General features: G+C 44.2%; 1 protein-coding gene across 1 annotated transcript in view; it reads left to right on the top strand.

The window, feature by feature from the left end:
* The first annotated feature begins 3,689 nt into the window (after positions 1-3,689).
* Positions 3,690-24,015, top strand: part of GAS6 (growth arrest specific 6) — a 43,280-nt gene continuing 22,954 nt past the window's right edge. Inside the window, exons 1-4 of the mRNA XM_082334199.1 lie at positions 3,690-3,904; positions 4,304-4,470; positions 19,166-19,190; positions 19,987-20,049. Of these exons, the coding sequence (XP_082190325.1) occupies positions 3,835-3,904; positions 4,304-4,470; positions 19,166-19,190; positions 19,987-20,049 (325 nt within the window). The 5' untranslated portion in view covers positions 3,690-3,834. The remainder of the gene's footprint in view (positions 3,905-4,303; positions 4,471-19,165; positions 19,191-19,986; positions 20,050-24,015) is intronic.

Here is a 24,015-nt window from a genome sequence, read left to right as displayed (position 1 = left end):
TCCCTTCCTCTTCTCCATAACTCAACATCTTTGACTATAAAGTCGTGAGGTCTATTTACTCTTTTCAGGACATTTTAGTTTCTTTCTACAGTTTGGTACCTACAAATGTAATTAGTTGCAGGAACCTAAAGGAACTTTGCTCATTTATTCCTGCTTCCAATACACTTCTACAGCTTGGCTACATCCTATGCACTGGTTTGCACCGAAAGGCAAATGCAACCTTGGTTTTTGTTTTAGGGCTAGGTAAGGAAGATGGACTAACTGATACTCATCAGAACTTGGAATAACTGACTCAGGTTCTCTTACTGGTGAAATAATTTTTTGATTTTTGGTATTTGACAAACACCTTCTAGTGGTATTTTTAATCACTTTTCTCAAAATTTGTTAAATTTGGTGCATATTTCTGGTTAGTGTCTAGTAACCAATGGAATCTAATCCTACAAGTTCAGATTTACATCTGGAAATCTCTGTGCCTAGACTACTTTAAAGTCAAAAGGGCGTCTAAAATGAAATGGGACATGCTGAGAATACAAGCAGTTCATATAATGTTGTTTTAATATTTTCTGCATTATTTTTCTATCCTGCTTTTTATGTTCCCTAAGACCTCACTGGGATAGATGAGATCAGATGGTATAAAGCCATGAATTTTGAAGAAAATGAAACTGCTGCTTTATGCAATTCATTGCTTAAATCCGTCTTAAATGCTACAGTGCCAGAAGAATGGAAGATGGAAAATGTGACTGTTGGAAGGACTTCTGGGCTCACCCAAATCCGTGTTTGATGTCTGTGCCAGGCAACTTACTGAAAACTATAATAAAGAATAGAATTAGTAGACTGAATGACATGTTGGAGGAGAATCAGCATTGCGTATCAAGTAGGATGCCATGTTTGGCAAACCTATTAGAGGTTCAAGGAATGTTTTTTATGTAGATAAGGATGGTTCTGATAATATTACATACCTGGATTTTCAAAAAGCTTAAGTGTATTCACATGGAATAAAAGGTAAAGGATAAAAAAATGTCTGAAAGAAAGGAAACTTATCATTAGATTACACAATATAAAGCAGTTTCCAGAACCCACAAAAATCTCTGCTGTTCACCATCTTCAGAAACTTTATGGAGAAGTTTAATGCCATGAGGACAGTTTGCAGATAATACAAAATTTGTCTAAACAGTCAAATCTTAAATTGGTCATCAAGAATTTCAGAAGGCTCTTAGAAAAAAGAAATACTTTTCTGTTGGCCTAGTGAGCTGAGCTGACTTGCTGAGAGGTCACATCAGTGACAAAACCATACAAAAATTGAGGAGGGAGGAAGAATTGTGCATCCAGGGATGGGGTGGAAGCACAGAGGGAAGGAAGAGTGGGACCACCTCTTTTGGTAGCAAAAAGCCGTTAGATTAGCTCAGTTGTATCGCTTGATAGCACTTTTAATGTGACAACGTGAAAAATAACAAGTGTAATTTAATATATGGACATGCAAAGTGATGCATCCATGGAAGGCAGCCCTCACCATATGTATGCAGTGGTAAAATAGCAACTCCACTCAGGAAAGAGGTCTCAGACCTTTTGTTCATAGCTCTTTGAAAATAAGAGGCCAGGACATAAAAAGGAACCCAGGCAATGCTTGGAAATAGTAAGAAAAATATAAGAGACAAAAGCAGGACAGTGCCGCTGTAAACCCACATCTTGAATACTGCATGCAGTTTTGTCCACTTCGTCTGAAAAGAAGTATAAATAGAAAAGATACAGAGAAGGATGAAAACAAAGATGGGGAATGGCTTCTGTATGAGGGGCGCAGGCTGCAAACCCACAGCAGCCTATGGACTTACTGCTGCAATCCCACTCCTCATCTTACACTTCTTCACCCCGTCGTTGAGCTGGTTCAGCACAGCAACCTGGCAGAAAACATACACACACTAAAAAAAGCAAAGAGGTTCCTGCCAGGTGGGTGAGCTGAAACGGCACAGCCACATCTCCGGACAGGGGCAGGGGGACACACGACGGAGGGAGGAACGTGGCAGCCAGCCCTAGCAAACCTCTGCCTGCAGCTGTAGCTTCACAAGCCATTGGGGCCAGCTCTGCTCCTGAAATTAGCAGGCCCACGCTCCCTTTGCTTGCGGCTACTCGTTGCCACCCCTGAAAGCCTCTCCCCTTTGGTGTTTGTGCAGCCATGCGGAAACTCAGTGGGGGAACTGATCTGAATGAAAATTAATCATTTTTGTTGGGTTACTCTGATCAGGTTCGTTGCATGCCAGCACAAGGTGCGGACGTGACGAAAGACAGGACCAAGCAACGGGGACTGGTGGGACTGCTTCTTTGAGCAATGCCAGCTCAAAGGGGTTTGGAAACAAATAATAGACCAAAGGTCCATAGCTTAGGAAAAGGGATGGTTCTGGAAGTATATGAGAGAGGGCTATAAAATGACATGCTGAAAACAAATAGAGCATGATAATTCACCATTTCTTAGAAGACAGAAATTCAAGGTACCCTATAAAATTATTAAGCACTGGATTTAAAACTGGTGGGAAAAAGTTCCTGTCTAGCCTTTGCGCACATTTGGGACCTTGCTGCCGCTCCTGGAGGCCAGAAGTACCAACAGATCGAAAAGGTATTTGACAAATTCATGGAGAAGAGGTACATTTGTGGCTGTTAGCGTGATAGTGGACATGTTTTTTACACTAGAGAGCTCTTCCTCTGCACTTCAGAAGCTGAAAACAGAAAGAAAAGACCACGCCATGGTGGTTTGTGTATTTTTATGACTCTTACCTGTACGTCGACTACTGGCCATTGTCAGGCAGAAGATACCAGCCTAGGAATGCTTGCTCTGAATGAGTAGACTGGATCTCATGTTTTCATGTACTTTACTTCAACTATCTGTAATATAAATACATTGTTTACATTAGTTACATTATATTTGCAGTAATTTATTGTGTACGCACAGAGTCTGCATTAGATATACCTAAATACTAAAATTACATTAGACGACTTATTTTTTCACACAAGTTATGCTGTTAAAAGATATCTTGAAGAATGTATAGATTTGGTATTACTTGAGTTATCTGTCACATTTACCCATCTGCAGGGCAGTACAGATAACAGGGGTAGCTTTAAAGCAGTAGCAAGAGACAGCCTACGCACAGCTCCCAGCTCGGATCCTAGAGTTCTGGGTCACAGCTAACAGGGTTTCCTACATCAGAGATGCGCTGCGTCATTACGGATGGACAGGGGCAGTGAAGGACAGCGGGCAACATACTGGTATGAACCACATCCATCTCTTTCCTGAGGAGTTTATCCTAAACCACCGGTATCAACTGAAAATTTAGTTGTGAAGAGAGTCTGTATTGGGGTGTGGGGAGAAGGTTGTTTCGAATTCAAGTTTCTAATTTAAGGCAGGACTGGGCTGGGTTTGGTGCCAGCTTCTCCCCCTCTCACGATGAGCCCCGCAGCTATTAAAAAGATGCGCCCGGAGGCAGGGGAGCCGCCTTCCCAGCAGCTCCCCGGGCCCCGCTGTCCGCCCATCAGCCCGGCTCCCCCTAAATCCGCCCCCCGCCGCTCGGCACGGCCCTTCCCCGGCGGCCGGGCAGGTACGCGGGGCCGGGCCGCTGCCCCGCCGCGAGGTGTGTCCCTCTGCCGCGGCTCGGCGGCGACTTGGCGAGCGATTGGGTAGGACGGGCGAGCGGCTCCCCGGCTCCCCTGCTGGGCTCCCCGCCGCCGCGCTCCCGCAGTAGCGGCGCGCTCCTCGCCCGCGCCGCCGCCGCCGCCCGCCCCGCTCCGCTCCGCTCCGCTCCGCTCCGCCAGCGCCCGGCCCGGCCCGGCCCCAGCCGCCGCCGCACCATGCCGCATCCCGCGGCGCCCCTCGGGGCCGCCCTGCTGCTCGTCCTGCTGGCGGCGGACTCCTGGCAGAGTGAGTACGGCGCGGGGGGGGCCCGTCCCTCCCGCAGCATCGCCCACCGCCCCCCTGTGCGGGAGCCGCTGGGGATGGGGCGGCGGGGGGGTGCGGGATGCGCAGCTCCGCGGCCCGGCTGCGGGGGGGGAAGGCGGCGGCGGCGGCCGCAGCGGGGGATGCCGGTGCGGCGGCGGCGGCGGGGTCGCCGCCGTGAGGGGCCGCGGCGAGGCCGCGGCGACCCAGGGGCGGGGAGGGCGGTCGGTGCCCCCCGGCGGGGCGGTTTGGTGTGCGGGGGTGGGGGGGTGCGGAGCGGCCAGGCGGGCTCAGCTGTTCACCGCTGCCTCCCCTTCCTCCCGCTCCTCTCCTCCTCCTCCTCCTCCTCGCCCTCCCCCGCCGGCCCGGCGACCGGCGGCCCAGCCGTGCTGCTGCGCGCCCCGGAGGCTGCCCAGTTCCTGCGGCAGCGGCAGCGGCGAGCCTACCAGATCTTCGAGGAGACCAAGCAAGGGCACCTGGAGAGGGAGTGCGTGGAGGAGCACTGCAGCAAGGAGGAGGCCCGGGAGGTGTTTGAGAACGACCCCGAGACGGTAAGGGCGCCGAGCCGCCGCGGGGATTTCGGTGGGTTGTCCGGCTCTGCCCTCCCTCCGTCCAGCTGCGGCTGGGTGCCAGCTGCCGGCACAGCTGGGGAAGCCGTTGGGAGGAGGAGGAGGAGGAGGAAGCAGACCCATTAGGTGAATGACTGGAAGCCACACGGCGTGGCGAGCACTCAGCCTGCGCAAGGGCTGCGTCAGTGCTGTCCGGTTAGGAACACCGCCGTGGGGATGGTCTGGGTGAGCGGCCCAGCCTGGCGCTCGCGGGCATGACAGCTGTCTCCGGAGAGTGGAAGGGCCCTCTTCGCCCGCACCGTAAATCCATAGAGCAAGGCCAGTGCGCCATAACGCTATGGCTCCTCTGCCTGGACACCCCACTGTCCCTCTTTCCTTCACCCTCCCATCCCAGCTGTACTTAAAATCCCCTTAATGTTGTGGCATATGTCAGAATAGGGGTTTCTCAGAAGAAGTATGTCATAAACACACTTTATCCTTTTGGGCCACATTCAGCGTGGTTAGCATTTTGGAATCGGTAGGTTCAGGACCTGTCACTACGACAGCAGGCGAGCACGTGTACGGGAACGTGGTACTGCTGCACTTCTAACACTAAGCGTGGACTCACACAGTTACAGCCTGCACACCGCATGCGGAGCTGACTTTTCCACTCTTCTCAAGGCTGACTTTCACTTCAGCCGCCTTCTCACTTTGGACAGCATGTGGATGCGGTTGTGTTGCTTTACTAAGCTTGGCTTACTCCTCCAATTACATTACACCTCCTCTCTATGCTGTTTTGGATAGGCTGTTCTCATTGCAGAGATTATCTGGCACTGATTTAGCAGTGGGAAGTGGATTTTCTTGGTGTTCAGACTGAAGCTTGATATTGCACAGCGTGTTCTTGTTAATGGTGTGATGCTCTAGGGAGAAGAGAGGGGGGAGAGAGAGAGTGCGCGCAGAGACACACACACCACAGGCAAGGGAGGGACTCCTCGGAGGAGATGTTTTATGTTTCAGTCAGACAAGTCTTGACATGCGTGCTTCATTAGCAGGCTCGGCACTGGATATACACTGCAGTAGCTTGTCGTCACAAGGCAGTAGTAAGTATGGCAAAAACATTGTGATGCTGGCTTTTCTTTTTGACAGTCTTTAATTCAGAGCTTAATGTGGAGTGCTTGCCCAGGCAGTGTTTAAGGGTACGCCTCTTAGGTGTACGTGTCGTCACATCTACATGCAGCAGTGCTTGCTTCTGTTCTGTAAAACTGAGCTAATACAGAACATGGATAACTATAATGTGGTGAGAGTGGCTGCCACAGCTGTTTCCATATTCACATTGAATAGAATAGCTTTAAGCACAGTATAAATATTCACTATATAGCAGCAAATGCAGGAAAAATATCCCAAATGGGATTTTGTAGCATTCTGGAAGAAAGGTGATCTGAGGTCACCAGTTTGGCTAACTGGCTTCTGGCCAAGAAAGTAGCCAAAGGCGATGCATTGATAGATCAGTTTAGAGGGTGGTAGACTGTGTAAATGTGTCAGGAGTTTTTAACAATATTGGGTACTTATTTTGTATATTGAAAAAAATACACAGTTCTCCTACTGTAATGAAAATAGTGAAATCATTTTGGTTTAAAAATTTTTCTGTGTCATATAAATTCTGTAAGATCCAGTCATGCCATTTAAGCGTGTTTTGCAGGACAACGCAAACTTTCTGTCATTGCAAATGATTTTGATTTTTTCGGTGCATTTCCTTCGTTCCTGCTGCTAGGTCTCTCTCTAGTTCTGAAAATGCCTGAAGAAATATCACCAAGGCTAGATGAGCTTCTAGTGTCTGTGCCCCCTTGCTTATTTTACATGCACCAAAGTACTGTATTTTTGTACATACACCAAAGTACTGTATTTTATAATACTTTTAGGTTTGCAGTGACATAAGATCCTACCTTTTCCGAGACACAAAACTCCCAAGAGCTGTGAACTTGCTTGTTACGTGCAGTATGTCCTGCTCCTTCAATTTGACTGGGAAGCAAGTGTGCCATCACCTATCAGGGGGATTTGTGGCCCTTCCTATCCATTTTGCAGTTCGTGTGGGACATGAAGGCAGCAGCTGCTGTTCAGCAGCAGTTTTTTAATGTATGGTGGCAGAGGTCATGTACGCGGGCTGTTATTACTCTGCACATTGGAAGCCTTCAGTGCTTTGTAAGGCATAGGGGACTCCTCCTCCGGCAGTATCTGTGGATTTGATGGGCAGAGTATTTTCCTCATCTGCATTTTCATCTGACTTGATCTTTTCACATCTCCTTAATACGCACCTGAGGTAATGGAAGTGTGTCTTAAACGCTAGGAAGTTACCATGCTGTCATTTCACTGATGCTGCCTTGTCTGTCCTGTCCTGCTGACTGACAGAAGAAGGAAGCTGGCTGAGATGAGCTTGACTCAGGAAAGATGAAAACTGCTGATAAACGGCACCTAGCAGCTTGAGGAATTACAGTAACCGCAGTCATGCTTCATCGTATTGTCAGCCTGCAGCTGGTCCATGCTGGTAAAGTGAGGACTTTTTATTGACCGGGGAAATGTATGGATTACTGTTGGCAGCTGATGTCTCCTTGTAGTTTAGGAAGGCTGACATTTTTCTCTCTGCCTGCTGAACCTGGTCACAGGGATTAACTACTTGGGTCACAGCAGAAAGAAACAGAAACAGCACTTTTTGCCCTGTGCTGAGCCCTATGGCTAACCTTGTAGTAGGCAAGCGGTGAGGAACACATCAGTGTGCTCCTGATCTGGGCTTTCAGGTCTGTCCGCATCTCCTGGGTTTCATGCTTTTAAAGCACCAGATGAGCACAAACGTAGGCATTTTGGCTCTTCACTATCCCATGGGAGCAACGGTCTTGCAGCCTTGATAACTGAAGGTTAGTTTGAGGTTAGTTAATAGATTGCTGCTTCTCTGTTTGACCTCAGGAAAGGCTTGCCATGTGAGCACAAAAGCGTTGTCTCTCTTCCCTGGTCCCCCCGTCAGATGATCTGATGAAATGCATGAGTCTTCCTTACAAAGCTTGCCATTCTTAATTCTCCTATGCTTGTGTGAAGAGAATTTCAAGGCCCCATTTCAAGACCTATGACTTAAAGCTGTGATATGAGACGACATTAACCGGTTTAGTCAGACAGCTCCAGAAGTTCAGGTAAGATGAAGCAAGGCTGTAGTGTAGCTTACATGATGCTTCCCAGGTAAAAACATAGCTTGATCCAGCCAATTATAACATCTAGCCAAGAATAACCTTTTCTGGAAAGATACCTACTGAAGCAATGGAAGGCACGGAAAAAGGGTGCTCTGGTACAGGTAAATGACATGTCATTCCTATGCCCTGGTCTGTACCCTTTTTCCATGCCTTCGGCTGCTTCAGTGATCAGCTTTCCAAAGCATCATCTGCAAGCCGTCAGCAGAAGCTACACATTCTGTGAAACCTGAATGCGGGTGTTGCCACATGTGTGATTACTTACATCAACTGCTAAGAATAGTCTATTAGGCGGGGCTAAATAGCCATTCATTTGCAGGCCAGTGCAGCTTTTGTCTTCTGTGTTACGGAAAATATAAATATCAGCTCGCCCAGACTGGAGGAAGGAAGATCAATTGAAACATTTTTAGATTGTTTTTTTTTAGGAGGCAGAACAAAACTCAATCTGTGCTATTTGTATGACTATACATGGTAAAAACAAGTGCGAGCCTAGGTTAATGAGTCTTGCAGCCTATCATCTTTTTCATGAAGCTGGTTATAACATCCTTAGATATTACTGCAGGATTATGGGATGGTTCCTGTTTTATAATTTCATTTATGCTAGAGGTACCAAACAGAAAAATGAAAAGATAAGAAGGTGGGAAAAAATAAGGATGGAAAACAAGTTCATGGGAGGTATGAGGACTGTTTCTAAATGTGATCTATTAAAAAGATATGCTAGGTGTGATAGATGATAGAATGAAGTTGCAAAATATCTTGGATACAGAGATAAGAATGTTATCTTATGTAAAATGTTGATGAGGCCTTATAAAAAGCAGTACTGCAGAAATATTTGACCTTGGTCTGCAGTCAAGGTATTACAGCTTGTTAACCAACTGATAAACTGCTCTGGAATTTGGTTGACCTGTTCTAGAAATGTGGTCATCCAAGCATGTAAAACAAAGGGCAGAGGCGGGTATAGTTGCTGGAAACGCTGGATTTCACTAAAGTATAAATACAGCAAAAACGTGTCCTTGTGCACGGAGTTTCTCTGTTTTGAAAGGCTCAGCACAGGGAAGGTGTTTGAATGCAGCCTCTTATCATCTGGTACCATAGTTCATCAGTACAGCATCTGTCACCGCACATCTTGCTTGCTGTTGTTATTGTTGAAGAATTACTGGTCTTCCTGCAGGTCACCATTGAAATTGCTGTGCTGAATACTTCAACACGGTTTCTGGTGTTAGGCCCACCAGAAACGCTGACGTAGGTCAGCCTGGCCACCTGTGTTTACTGTTCGTGGATGTGTCCCTCAATAGAGTCCCATGGAAAGCCAGCTGGTTTTCATGTGTGTGCAGAACGAACATCTGATTTGCAGGCATGCACATAAAAAGGTCTCTTGCTTTTTGAGGGACTTGCATCCAAATTCCTATTCAAATCCATGGCTTCTCAGATGATACACAGAGCACTGGCAGAGAATCACAGGGTAACCCAGGCCGAGGGGGACTCGGGAGGTCTCTAGTCCGCTCATAGCAAGGGCAGCAGGGAGGCCAGACCAGGCTTTTTGGGGCTTTTTGCAGTCATGTCTTGAAAATTACTGATCCTAACAAAACATCCAGCAATACCAGAATTACTCCTGCTAGGCTGGGTTTATCGAGAAGTTGAAATGCAGGTGAAGCAATATATAGGGTGTGAAAATGGTCAGTTTGGTTGTGTTTAATAGTGTTACTGGCTGCTTGGTTTTATTTCTTTATTTCTTCCATTACGTGACCTGGTCATGATAACAAAGATGAGCTGCATGCATGGACTAGAGTCATCCAAACTCTACTCTGATCTTTTAGGAGGGGTGCTTGGCAGACAATATTTAGGTCTCATTGCTAAGAATAGCAATTTACACATTTGTAAATACAAATCAGAAAAGTATGAAGGCATGTAGGGGGAGGAGAGGAGTCACTGGGAGAGTTAAGCAGTATAAAATTTCTTTGAGTAATTTAGTGAATGTTGTGTAGTCTAGACATTAAAAATACTGATATCATCTTTAAATACAGATGTCGTCATCCCTGTATAGAATATTCCTTTCTAGATCCAGGCAAAAATATAGATTTACTTGCTGTGAAAATTCTTCTCAATATATGGCTTTGTTATGGCATTTTGGCAGAGTGTGGAGCAAGGGCTAGATTTACAGCTGGTATAAACTTCTGTATCTCTTCTTGTTGGTGCAGAATTCACCCAAGAGAGGGAAAGAGTTATCGGAGAACTCCATGCTGATGATTTAACCTGCTTGGACTCAGTGTATGGAAGAATTGGATTCCCAGGCACAATGGTACCTGCTTAATAGATTTCAAGAAAGGAAATACGGGGAGGTTTAGACTTTTGTCGAGGAATGACGTGACGGAGAGAAGAAGGAAGCAGAAAAGTTTGAGTGCTACCTTATTGCTCTCTACAACTACCTGAAAGGAGGCTGTAGCAAGGTGGGGGTCGGTCTCTTTTCCCAAGTAACGAGGGATAGGACGAGAGGAAATGGCCTCAAGCTGCGCCAGGGGAGGTTTAGATTGGATACTAGGAAAAATTTCTTCACCAAAAGGGTGGCCAGGCACTGGAGCAGGCTGCCCAGGGAAGTGGTTGAGTCCCCATCCCTGGAGGTATTTAAAAGATATGGGTAGATGTGGTGTTTAGGGACATGGCTTAGTGGTGGACTTGGGAGTGTTAGGTTCATGGTTGGACTCGATGATCTTAAAGGTCTTTTCCAACCTAAATGATTCTACAATTCTGTGATTCTGTGATATATGCCACAGCGGTATCCCAGCTCTCTGTTGGGATGAGATCTGGGCGAGCACCAGTTGTTCTCCCTTCCTTTTCTTCCTTCTCCCTCTGGTTTCTTATAAAGGAAACACAGGATGGGAGAGCACTGTACCAAAATCCAGTGGGTCTAACTGATCTGGGAGGCAAACAGATTGGGACTGTGGAGCAGGATGCATCTATCTACTTGCTGGTACAGACACAGCATTTCTTTGTGGTGCTGGAGTTCAGTAGCAGGAGGGTGGCAAAAATACTCCTGCCTGCCTTAGAAGGCAGGTCATATTAGCTAAATGCTGCTTTACTGAAAGTTATTGAGAAGGATGAGCAAAGTTTGCTGTTGGCGGAAGCAGACGTAGCTCCATCAGCTCTGCTGGACTCACGCCTACCTGATCTTTATCTGTTTCCACTCATGTGAGTTTAGCCCAGAAGTTCAGAACAGACCTGGAAATACTGAAACACCACATCACGAAAGTACTACATGCTAAACCTCCTGTGCAGCAGAAGGGAAGGAACAAGAGAAAACAAAAGTGGCGAGTGTTACACTGAGGGGCTGTTTGAAGACAGGATGGAAACAGATGCTAAGAATGGTAAATTGAAGCAGGAGGATTATACAGGTTTGGGTCAAGACGGAAGATAATGGAAAAAGCAGATAAAGTTAGGCTGAGTCAGGTTTTTAGAGGAATACAATAGGTTTTTATAAATATGTGAGAGGGGAAAAGGCCAATTAAAGAATAGGAAAACAGTTTTGTGGCTATGGGGTCATTCATTTTCTTTTTAAATTAAAAAAAAAGAGGAGCCGCATACTAGGAATTAATAGTTTGTTAGTACAGCTGCATGAGAATCAGGTAAGAGAAACATTGAATCTGTATAAATTGGCACTTGTGGTTCATGTGAGCTCCAAACTCTAAGTGAACTTAATGAATTATGAGCAATTACTTTCCAATAAGTATGAAGATCAAGGGTGGAACCAGCATCAGAGGTTTAGAAGAAACTGAGAAGGAGCATAGCAGGGAGGTTTACTTCACCTCCACTCACATTATAATCTTTTCAGGTTTTGGTTTCGCATTTGGGAGCTCAGCTGGTCTAGTTGGTGTAAGTAACCCCCTTGCCTATTCTGTTTGCCTTGCCTGCACAGCAATTTGTGCAAGTGCATGGACCAATTTAAGGAACCGATCTAAAGAAAAGTAGTCTGGAGAGAAAAATGATCATTTTGCAGCTGGATCAGTTCCCTGGTCCAGTTCACCATGCAGCTTCACAAGGAGTTGCACCAACAGATTGCAAATGACAGCATAGGTTTAGGATGGGAAGGCCAGGTGCAAGGGGAGAAGCAAGAAAGGGTTGTCACAGCTCATGCTGTCAAAGAATGGAATGAATAACCAAGCCTTGGAGAATCTGATTGAAGTTTTTCAGCCTGTCTCCCTTCCATATCTGTACCTTCATCACTGCTTTGTTATGACCTGCTGTTCTAGAGGCTCTCCACACACGCATGTGTCTGTGGGGAAGTTTCCTTATTTACTGTTTTGGGTTTTCTTCCTGTTCCTTTGAGCATCAGCAGTGGGACCCAGAGGAAGAGCGAAGCTGGAAAGTAAGGAGGATACCCAGGAAGGGGGGGAAGTGCTGGTGGTGTCTTCGCTCTCACACCTGCCAGGAGACAAGGGTGCATAAATGAAGAGGTAAAAGGAGAATGGGACCTGCTTGCACTGTACAAAATCACGTGCATCTGGAGAGCTACCACATTTGGCCGACTCCTGGAACAGGGAGTCCTAGTTCAATTCCAGAAAACATTTAGGACAGGAACGGAAAAGCAAAAGTTATTTAGTTATTAAAATAATGAACAAGGAAACATGAGATCAGATTCTGTCACAAAAGCCTAGTGTGGTCTCAGATGTCACTTCCCTGTTCCTTGCTTGCCTGTCCCCTCTGAGGCCAAATCCAGCGATGCCTTAACGCGGCTGTCACTGTGAGTTGCAACCTCTGCAGGTAAGCAAAATCCTAAGAAACAATGTCATTAGATTACAGGAAGGGGAAAAAGACAGTATTTGTTCACTTCAGTGGATAAAATGTTACAGAGCCTAAAAGAAAGATGACAAACATTTAAATCATGTTGGATGGGATATATAATCTGTTCTGTTTTAAATACAGCTTGAATAATTGCAGAGTAATGACACAATATAGGATGTTGAAGGGAGACAGCCTGTTACTTATGCTAGGTGTTTTGTCAGCTCCTCGTTTGCTTAATTTGACTTAAGTTTCTAAGTGAGTGTTAGCTTAACCACACGCACAAATATTGCAACAAGTAAGGATTCAAACAAGCAACACCAAGTGAAGATCTGTTATCAAACCGGGATCCTCTTTTCAAATTGCGCGTTAAAACAGCTGGAGAGAAAGTAACCTTTCAGTCCTGAAGCAGTGGAGGAAGCCTCAAGGCATTCGTGATTGGATTGCATTAAGAATAACTTAAAAGCACATGCAACCAACTCATTGGGTCACTCGACAAATTATTTTTGTTGGAATATTTGGCCCGTGGCACCAGTTACATCCATTTCACACTGTTACTGACCAATGAAACCCTGCCTCGGGCTGCATATAGAAATCATGTCTCTGTGCCCCCTACATCTTCACAAGTGTAAAGTGTCTGTGTTTTGCTTGGCTGTGACATACAAGAACCTTTTTTTTTCTTCTTTTCTTTCCTTTAATTACTTTTTTTCCTGTAATTGTGCATTCTGATCGTTGGTGGGTTCTTCCTCATTGCCGAGCAACATCTTTTGCTGAAGTGGCACCTCCGTATGGTGTTGGGAAATAGTCCTGCCTCTCAGAAGAGGGTGAGGGAAGCTATGACAATAGATGCTTTTTGTTTCCAGTCTCCAGGATTCTGCACAGATGCCTAGTCTCTATGAGGGAGGTGATGCTAGAGAGGGTGGTCTTGTATGCTTCTTGTTTGAAAAGATGAACAACTCGGTGGAAGGGGCAGTCATAGTCTTTGTGCAGCAGAATAGCCGGACAGTGAAATGGATACTCTGCAAATGGAGACAAAATCTAAAAGCTACCCTAAACAACAGTAACTCTGGTGGTAGGAGACGAGACTTGGAGGCTGCTTTTGGATTGTAACATGGCCTGCTTGCTTCTCTAAAGCCTCACTTGCCAAATTGTGGAGAGAAGTTCTCTTTGCTCCTTGCATGGAGAGTGCACGTTGCCCCAAAGCAAAACAGGAAGCAAACTAACCTGGCTGAGCGTAGTGTTCCTCGCGACGAAAAGGGAAGCTCGTGCAAGCAACAAGGCATTGATTTGAGTGTAAATCTACAACCCCAAGTTCTATATATTCAAAATTCTAAATTGTAGTACTGTTTAATTACATTGTACAGGAGGAAGGCCTAATTAGTCAGCATGAGATTTGCTATGCATCAAAAGTGTAGGGCTGAGTTTAAAAGAATGGAGAGAGCTCTTGAGCATTAATGAGATTTGCATTCTCATGTTCTAACAGTTAAACAACTGTTGGCTTAAAAGCAAACCCAAGTCAAACACTAAATTATAGCTAATCGTGGCTGGTAGTCGCCATTTCTTTGCCAGGATAGTGCATGCCTGCGATGTGGAAACATGAAGTACATTTATAAACAAGGAGGTCAGGCCATGCCCAAGACAAACATTCAGTCTTGAAGGAAAGAGGAAAAGGGAGAGTCATTATATGGAAATGAGAAAAGGGCATAATGTGGGAGTCGTCACAGCTCTCTAAGAGGTAACTAGGTAACTAAGAAAGTACTTTTTAGAAATTACCATTGCTAATACAAGTCTGTGAGATCCTTCAGTGCCGGCAGTGTTGCAGTCGCAGAATCACAGAATCGCAGGGTGGTTGAGGTTGGCAGGCACCTCTGGAGGTCATCTGGTCCAACCCCCCTGCTCAGGCAGGGCCACCAAGAGCCGGTTGCCCAGGAACACAAACAGTCCTGTAGACTGCGTCTTTTATCTGCTGCCACTACAGCTGAAACATGATTTTGATTAGACTCAGTGCTGATCAGGCTTACCTGACCTAGTACTCAAGTGAAACAAACAGAAGCAGTTGGGAGGCCCTTTCGGCTGAGGTTTCCAGTGTTGCCAATTACTTTAAGCAACAGTGAGAACATTTTCCTGGTGTAGACAGGGTCATTGTTATGTTTTCAGAAGGGCTATTTTTACACAGTGACTCATGTTAACGCCTGTTCTGATTTGGTGTTCTTCCATCTTCTCTAAAAATGCAGCGGGACTAACGCATACCCAGTAAAATTTCACTAACTTCTGGATTTTACCATGAAGGGAGAGTTTGACCATGAGTTGAAAATAGATGGTGACCCCCGTCACATCGTAGGTTTCCTTTGGCAGGGAAGCTGATGTAGGTACTTCTGCCCGTTTGACGCCACAGCCCTGCTATGAATTCTTACCTTCATGTTGCTGTTCTCTTCAGTTGTTTCAATGCAGGGTATTGTGGGGGTGGCTCCACAGAAACTATTCCTAACTATTTCACTGCAACCATTTACACTTGGAAGAAAAAACAAATATAAAAATGAACAACTTGGAGTTTGGGGGGGGGGTGGTGTTTGGGTTGGATTTTTTTTGAGGATGCTTTTAAACTTATGCTCTCTTTTCATTTTAGATATCTCCATTAAGTGTTGTAGTGGCTGTGTTATAAGGGTAGGAATAAGCTCTGGATGTAGGTGGGAGAGGAACTTCTTAACCCCATGAAAAAGTGTTTGGTGTCACTCTACCCTGAAAAAAAAGCATACGTTCTTAGGTCTTGCACTACTGTTGTAGAAACCAATAATTGTGTTTAATGCATCGAAAGACTTGCTTCTAGCATGTACATGTGTTCGTGTGGAAGGGGTGAGGGCTGTAGAGCTTAAATCTTTTCTACTAAAGCACAACTCCGTCTCCTGGACAGCAAGAAAAAGGTCTCTTGAACTGAGCTGAAATAAGCAAGCCAGGACCTGCCTGGAGGGACTGGCCTCATGCCATACTTGCCACTTCACTGAAAGGGTGGAGATTTGTAGATGTGAGGCACTTCCCAGTCTCTCCTATTTCTCCCTCTTTACCTGAGATCTCTGCTGAGCTGTACTTCTGGTGGCACTTGACGCGTGGTGTGTAACTCATCCTACATGCCGGTCTGCAGGCTGCGGGTGTCCTGGTGCCAGGCCCTTGACTGTTGAAGCTTCTGGCGCCCTGGTCGTACTCGTTGATACATGGGAACCAGACAGACAGAAAGTGTGTTGGGCCACAAGAAGGAGGGGTGGAAATACATGAAGGTTTTCTTGGTAGGAGCACACACAGAGGTTGGAATTGTTGAAACCAGGTTCGTGAAGGTTGGTTTCTTGTGGAGGTTGGTGCTTCTGCAAGGTGGTGTCTTCCTCTTGCATGCACGGGGCTATTACTACTGGCCAGATTGGTTAGAAAGCTTGGTGAGGTCAGCGTGTGTACAGCAGCCTATCCAGAGGATGTTTATGTTCAATATGTATTTGTTTATAGCTTCTTATTTAAAAAAACCCACTGCTCCTGCTTTTATTTTCAGCAGTAATTAGGAAAGCAAATCCAAAGGGGAAGCGCTGACAACATTTAAATGTTAACTTTTTTTACCAGAGTCCAGGCTGAAAATTTAACACTTACTATAATTCAGTGGTGACTTTTGCTACCACAGTGGTCACAGTTAAATAACTCCCATGCTTTTTGATTCTGAATCAGTGAATACTTGGTGGCTTTCTGGATGGTGAGATGTTTGGTGAGCCTGAAATTTAAGGTGACTAGCTGAGAAATCAGCAAAGTAGTAACAGAGAATCTTTGCTAACTCCTTGTTAGCAAGCCTCAGAGTATTTCTCTTGCCATTTTTACTGGATCCTGAAAATACAATTGAGGACTTCTGGTGGAGGGAAGATGGGTCTCAGACTTGTAACAGGGACCTGTATAGGGCTTTCATCTTCCCTGACATCTGCGGGTCATTAAGACATAGTACCGTGCAGAAGACTGAAAAGGCATTGTAGAGTTGAGCACTCACACTAGAAATAATTCATGTCTGTCTGTCTGTCTGTGCAGGTTAGGCACAACTTGAATTTTTAACTGGGAAAACTTCTCATCCATGTATTTTGAAAAGCAGCTGCTACCCTCAGTTTAAGCAAGTTCCTTTTTCTCAAGGTGGAAGACCATTCGTCTTGCATTCTTGATTAATCTTTTGGCTGAATGGAAATACGTTGTCCTTGTATTTCCAGAAGCCTGTTATAAGGAAAATTGATTACGGAGAAAAAATGAAAAGTTAATCATACAAGAATGAATCATGTTAGAACCTGCAGTCACGTTGCTTTATTTTAGAATGGTTTTATCAGCAGATCCTGCAGACCTGGAGAAGTGCTACTGATCAACAAGTAGTTTTGTATAACATAAGCAGATGAGGAAGACAGGGAAAGAAGGGTTAAATTTCTGTTAATAGCCTCCTGTTTAAGTCACTTACCTCTGTTACGTACCTCGTGAAATGAAGCTTATGGTCGTATAGTGTCTTGGAGTTTCACTCTTCTGCTGTTCAGCTGGCATTGAATCAACATACAGTCAGTTGTCATTCGGAAGGTTATTTGTGCAATGAAAGTAAGTAGTTAGTTACCTTAAGCTTTCATTCAAAAGTAAACTCTATACAACTTTTCTAGCACTCAGCTCATTCATCAGAGGTCAAGGAGAAAATGAAGTTTTATGCCTTCGCCATCACTGACTTGGAGCAATTATGCTGGTCGCCATGAATATGAAAGCTCCTATTTCTTGTCCTCTGAGTGCAGAAAATGTTGGTCTTGCCATTGTCTGGATTATCCTGTTGGTGGTTAAATGCAGATGCACATTCTTGTGACGTGTATTGAATAAAGGGGAAATAATGAAAAAAATGCTTGGAATATTTAATCACATGCCGCTATCTTTTTCTCCCCGAGTGCTGGCTGAAGTTCAGTTTGTGGTTATAGCACAGCTGGGCACTCATCTTTACTTTTATTTTGACTGTATTTATTTGACTTGTCTTTTCCAAAACTAAACCTGAAAAAAAAAGAGGGAGAGGGGACCGTAGTGAGTTCTGAGCTCCTCACTCAGTTTGTTAACCCGAAGAGATATTACAAGGCTCAACCTCAAAAGATGCCAAGCCTATTATTCTCATATCAGAATTGAAAATCAGAATAAGTGTAAGCAAGCTGCTGCTTCTACTTCTTTATTGATGCTCTCATGATTTAGGCTGAATATTTACATGGTGCATTTCAGTAGCTGGAGCGTATTTGCCAGAAGCGATTTCTGGTGAATGACAGCAACGCAAAACTTTTAGTTTATGACCTTGTCAACCAATTGATTGCATTAGACAGTCCAGGTCAAATTGAATCACAGTGTGTGCCTGTCTCTGTTGTATGTACGTGCCTGTATATATGCATTAGCTTATCCAAACATCTGTAATAAGAGGAGAAAATAAAATCGTTTCTAATCTTGTACATTGTATAGACCAAATTAATTTTGCAGAATACAGGATATTTACTGTCCCTATCTCACTGCAGATGATAGTGTTATATGAAAATTCCTCATGTTGTATGAAAGAGAATTATACTATGCATATGCTTTCATAATTAGCTGAGAAATGGTTTATTTTAACAAAAAAGTTAAACACTGATACAATCTACAAGTTTTCCCTCATTGCATGCCCCAATTTTACATTTTTAACAGCACTTGAACGAGTGACATACATTATGAAATCCAGTATGAAGTGAAGTTGGAAAGAAATCCTTTTCCCTGGCCATGACTTTTTGTATTTTTTTAAGAATGTGGTTTAATGATCAGTTTAGGCCAATCTCCCACTCTTCCATGCAGCACGGCTGCATTTTCCTGCTGTTCCTCTGTGTTGGCGCAAGCAGTCATGCGACTGGCAAGGTCTCACCAGACTGAGTTTTTTCTAACATGCAAGGTTAGATCCACATCACGTCAGCAAACTGCTGCTCCTACCGTAGGGCTGCACTTTGTTGACACAAGGTAGGGAACAGTAACGTGTGGCCATCTACGACGAGAGGAGTGGGAATGCCTTTTGCAGTCCAGTTTTAGGTCAATGAAAGTCAATTTTGCCCTGTCTTGCAAACTGGCAGCATTCCCTTCTTTGAGTGAACAGTCTCCACGATGTGATGGAGTCAGCGGTATGGCAATGGGTGCTGTTAAAGGTGTAGGGTGCTCGTTGTTCTAAGAGCAAAAGTTACCCTTTTATTTTAGCAGCTATGGTGTTAGGGTGCCGCCCATGTTCTGCATCAGCAGAGGGCCTCCGAGGAGGCTCTGGGTGACTAAATGTTTCTGTACTTTCCCTCTGGCGTCTCGTCCCTCGATTCCTCTTCCTTCCCCTACTTCATGCTACCATCAGCACCTTTGCCTCTTGGACAGTGAGTAAGTAAGTGGCTTCACGCTCAGTCACTGCCACTTACCAGGTCAGCTGTTGTCAAAAAATACCTTGAGACTGGAACTAATGTTTCTTGCCTTTTCAAAAGACAAAATGCATGTATGATACTGTGCTGCTTCTGGCTCTGAATAAAAAGAAGTGAGGTTGGTTGTGTTTGGACCTTGTTAAACGACTGCCATGCAAGACCACCAAACTAACGGCAACTCTTAAATAGTGTGACAATAGAAGCAAATATTATTCAATAAATCTTTGCTTTTTTTTTTTTTCTCCCCTCCTACAGGAATATTTTTACCCGAAATACTTGGGTGAGTTGCAGCTTTGACTTTCACTTTGTGGCAGTGCTGGTATGTGGTGCCTAACACTGGAGCTTGTCGCAGCTGAAGTCTCTGCTAAGGAAAGTGATGGAACTCTGATTGCAGTACACATGCATTTCTAACTTTTAAGATAGACTGGGCGTTCCTTCTGTGATTTTGTTTTTTACTTATGTATAGATTTACATACAGAGATCCTTTATGTGTTTTCTGCATGTTAAAATGTTGGTGTTGCATTTATATCTGTAGCTTGCAGCATTAGTAAATAATTAGAAGTCTCCTACCTTTTCCCCTTCTTAATTAACTTAGCTATTAACTAATTTCCTTCTTAAAAAAATAAAAGTGCTTTTATTGATTGATCCATTGGCTTATTCTATTGACTGTATCATAGTCATGGCATCATATTATTTTCTGTTTGTGTTTAATATGTAGTACTTAAAATCACAAACGCCAATGGTTTTCGAAAACTCCATGTGCTTTTTAGATTTTTTAAAAGAGTTTTAGTAGGTCAAATTTGAGTAGCTACTAACATGCTTTTAGAATCATAGTAGCATCTGGTAAAGTGATCTCCTCTTCAGATGGCTTATAACTCTACTGTACATCAGAGCTAAAAAATTTTGATGAACTTAAGAATTTTAAGGCATCTGGGAGATTGTAATATTGCATAGATTTTGCATCCACCCTCCAGATCCTTGCTTAATGAATCAGCAGGCCAGGTATGATTTTGCATGCTTTGAACATCTGCCATGTCATCATTATAATAATAACAATTTCATTTTCTGTTCTTCAGCTTGTATTCAGAAATATGGGTCGCCGTATACAAGAAGTCCAGATTTCCTTACATGCGTCCATAGTAAGCATTTTTGTTTTGTATATTGTAGGTAAATGTTCTCTCATGTTACCTGAAGGAGTGGAACCAGCTCAGCCATCTCCATTTTTAATAGTATTTTAGTACTGGCTTTCCTATTCTCTAGGCTTGAGACTCTGTGTTGCTTGTCCTATCTGAGCAACAAAACAAGGCCTTTTCCCTTGATAACCTAGTGCCATCTCGCTGTCGTCTTTCAGTGCTTTGGTATTTTATGATGCAAGATGTTTCTTTCCTACCAGTTTTCCAAGGTCTGAATAATCTAAGAAGCAAGAGGTACGAGAAATAGGATTTACCAGAAGGTTGTACACTATGCTTGGCCTTTCGTTTTCTTTTTTCTTGAATGCTAACTTTGGCTTGCCCCTGTTAAGGAACCTTAAGAAAAGCTCATAGTCAAACCCAGGCTTGTGTTGGACTTCTTTACATTAAGAAGATCAGTTTCACGCATCACGTGTCTGTGCTTTAAATATTGCAGCCTTTAAAAATTCAAATCAATTTGGAAGTCAACCCAATATCTGTGTAGAAGGGGAAGGGGTATTTGTTCATCACTAACACTAGAGATCAGAATTTAATTAACTCTTCTAATACCTTTCCAGTTCCCTCTTGAAGCTTAGCAGCGCTAAAGATATAAAGCGTCATAACTATTCTAAATATGTTCTGGGAGCAGATCAGTTCAAATGGGGAGAAAATCACGTGTGTATATTTATTTTCATTTTTACCCCTGTGGTTCAGTCTCTTACTGTGATCAAGTTTGATTAGTCATGTGTTCATATCAGTGCTACCAAAGCAGGATCAGGATTTAGTCGAGCTTTCACATTTATAAACTGCATTACAGCAACCTTTTTTGAAGAGCGAATTCCAAGGTTAAGAAATGTGATGTCAAGACCTGCCCTGATACAGTGCAGTAGTATTGCTTACGGATGTTAGAGTCCTCTGAACTGGGAATTCTCGCACCTGTAGTACCCGTGTCGGCTGCGGTATGCCAGCTAGTTCAAAGTGGGATGTGAGGCGGAATGCTTTCTTTTGCTCACGTGTGTGGCACGGCAAAGAGGTGGCAGTTCCTGCTGAAAATAGTGGTATCAACTGGGAACACTTGTTCCAAACAGCTAATAGTGTTGTAGAAATGCAAGTCTAAAGGGTGGTGATGAGAAAATCTGAAAAAATAAAAGCTGAATAATTGTTCTTAGGGATTTTTGCCCATTGCAGATGCAGTGGTTTGGAAATAAAATGATAATATTTTCCCCCATTAAAATATTAAAATATTTTTAAATGGCTGAGTTTTGGCTAGCCATTGTCAATTCACAGGAGAAGTAATGGAGAAGGAGCCTGAAACGCGCTTGGAAGAATGACAGGCTTTGTGCTTGGCCAATTCCAGTGTGCCTCTTCATTTTTCACAGATGCTGCCAAAAGGCTATGTAGCTCTGTGGAGCTGCGCCTGCAAAACACATTTAAATTTTGTTTCTTAACAGTCTTTCTCCTCTCAAAAGAAGGTAGTGGAAGGCTCTTTCAATCTGGCATACAAAGACATTGCACAACCCAAGGACTGGAGGGTGATTAACTAGACTAGTTTGTACTGGAAATGAGGTACACATTTTAGTTGTGACAGTGATTAGACAGCTTAGGGGGGCATTTGAGGATTCTCAGTTTCATAAGATCTTTAGATCAGGGTTACAGGTAGGGTTCAGCTCTGGATTCAGAGAGGTAGATGCAGGTGGTTCCGGGAGAGGTGCCTACATGAGCAACGTTCCCATCACAGTGGGGAGTTAATCTGCAGTCGGTGGTTCTAGAGGGATTCCAGTGACCACACCGCCGCCACTCTGGGGAGAGCTGAATGACCCTACGGGCTCTGTTTATGGTAGTGACTAGATCTCCACTGACTGCAATGAGAATTTAAGACAATTGCTTTGCAGATAAATGCCTTACACATAGATACCTGTACTTTGGTCTGCAGATCTGGATCTTTTTCTAAAAGAGATCCTGTAGGTCAGCTAGGAATTAGGGATTTGGTTCTGCAAGAGTTTGGAAAACTCTACAGGATTTTTTGGAAATGAAGCTACATGTGGCCTTAAAAAACACAATGGGATTTTTGTTAAGTCCTGTGTGATTGCTTTTTAATAGTGAGTGTCATAATCTTTGCAACCTAGCATTTTCCCAATGAAGTTTTAATTTGCACCATTTTGTGAGTATCAAAAAATAAATTCACAGTACAGAGTAATGAACTGGAAACAGCAGCCAATGTAATCAGGTAAAGGCTTGTTTCCATGCAGACTTCAAAAATGGAACTAGTAGTTCTATCCTCTGTCTGCATTTATGAGCTATCAGACATAGCTCAAAGCACACATAAAGGTCATGCTCTTTATTACTTTTAAAAACTTTACTAAAATTTGTCACGTAGATGAATGGAAGCAAAAGCTCCATTTTCTCTTGCAACAGTTTAAATCAGGAGCATCTTCTATGAAGTTGGCAGAATTACACAGCTGTGAAGCCACCAGGAGAGTATAAGGCTGTGTCTCATGTTCTTGAACTCTCATGATAAGAGAAGCAAGCTATCGGCACAGTGTTGATGCGATAGAAATGTCCGTGGTTGTTCCTGCCATTTACCATGGGTTGCGATAGGGTAGTATTCTGCTGGGAAGTGTTATTTCCATCTGGCTCTGCAAGGCACGTCAGAACCCGGTTTGAGGGAAAGAATCCGAAGCTTGAGGATACACCAGATAAGCCACGCATAACCCTGTTGACCTGTTTTGCTTATCACGTGACTTTGAAAACACTGCCATGTCTGGGAGGCTTAGTTTGTGCTGCTTCAAAAAAACAGACTTGGCTTACTATACCCAGACCATTCTGTTTACTGTATACAAATTCTGGTCTGCCTGGGAGAAGAAACATGCTGATCAGAGCTGCTCTGTCGTGGCTCATCTCCGCCTTAACCTGGCCTCTCCTTCCCTGACTCCTCCACCTCCAGCGGTGTGTCAACTGGGCGGTGATTTATTGGGATTTATTGGATTTATTTATTCTGGTGGGTGGATGTGGCAGACAGCCTGTGTAGCTGTGTTTTCTTTTGTGTGGCCTGGCCTCTACCTTGGCTGTGGCTTTGCCCCAGCTCTGCCCAGCTGGAGTGGTGAGGAAGAAAGGTAATTAGGCCTTGTTTGCAGTGAGTGGATGGTTATTTCTGTGAGGGTCCTAGGGTTGTGTACCCCTGCTTTTCCTGTAGAGTTTTCCCAGGCAGTAGCTTCTGAGCATCAAGATGAAATACAGAAAATCGGCATTTCTTTGGCCAAGTCACACTCTGTTCCTGGTGAGCCCTCTGGCTCTCTCCTCCCTCGTCCACGATGGAACACCTTGCTGAGGCTCAGGATAAAGGCTTATCTTTTCAATGGCATAGCCCTAGCTAGAGGTTGAAGCTGGGCTGGTTACAGAGGAGAACCTGAAGTGAGAGAGTGGATGGAACCACTGTGTTTTGGCTGTGTTTTGGTAGAGGGGGATGAAATCACAACTTAAAATGCAAATTCTTCAAGTTGTGGAGATTTGTGATCCTTACGACCTTTTACAGAGCTCCTTCCTTCACTTCATCTATTTTGTCCTGCTTGATTCAGCCCACTATATTTAATGACAGCCATTGCCAATCACCTGCTGATTTCTGGCATCTGTTAGTCCTCTTCAGAAGAACGATGGAGTCTTTATTTTAAACATATGCATAGTGGACAGGTATGTTTGTCATGGTTGTTGAACTTGGACTAGACAGTCCTTATGTCCAAAGCTCAATTAAATACCCTACAGAGAAAGGAGTGGTGAAAACTGTTATATTGTACAATGTGACAAATGTAAAGCAAATATGAAATTAGTACTCCGTGGTAATCTGGATAAACCGCAACACTGTGTGCAGCTAATATCAGTCTTCAGGTAATTCAATGTGCAGTGCAGCCCAAGAATCTGACTATTTTTTCGTAATGACTA

Source organism: Platalea leucorodia (genome assembly GCF_965183815.1).
Source record: "Platalea leucorodia genome assembly, chromosome: 2".
Lineage (NCBI taxonomy): Eukaryota > Metazoa > Chordata > Aves > Pelecaniformes > Threskiornithidae > Platalea > Platalea leucorodia.
This window is presented reverse-complemented; position numbering and strand designations above follow the sequence as displayed.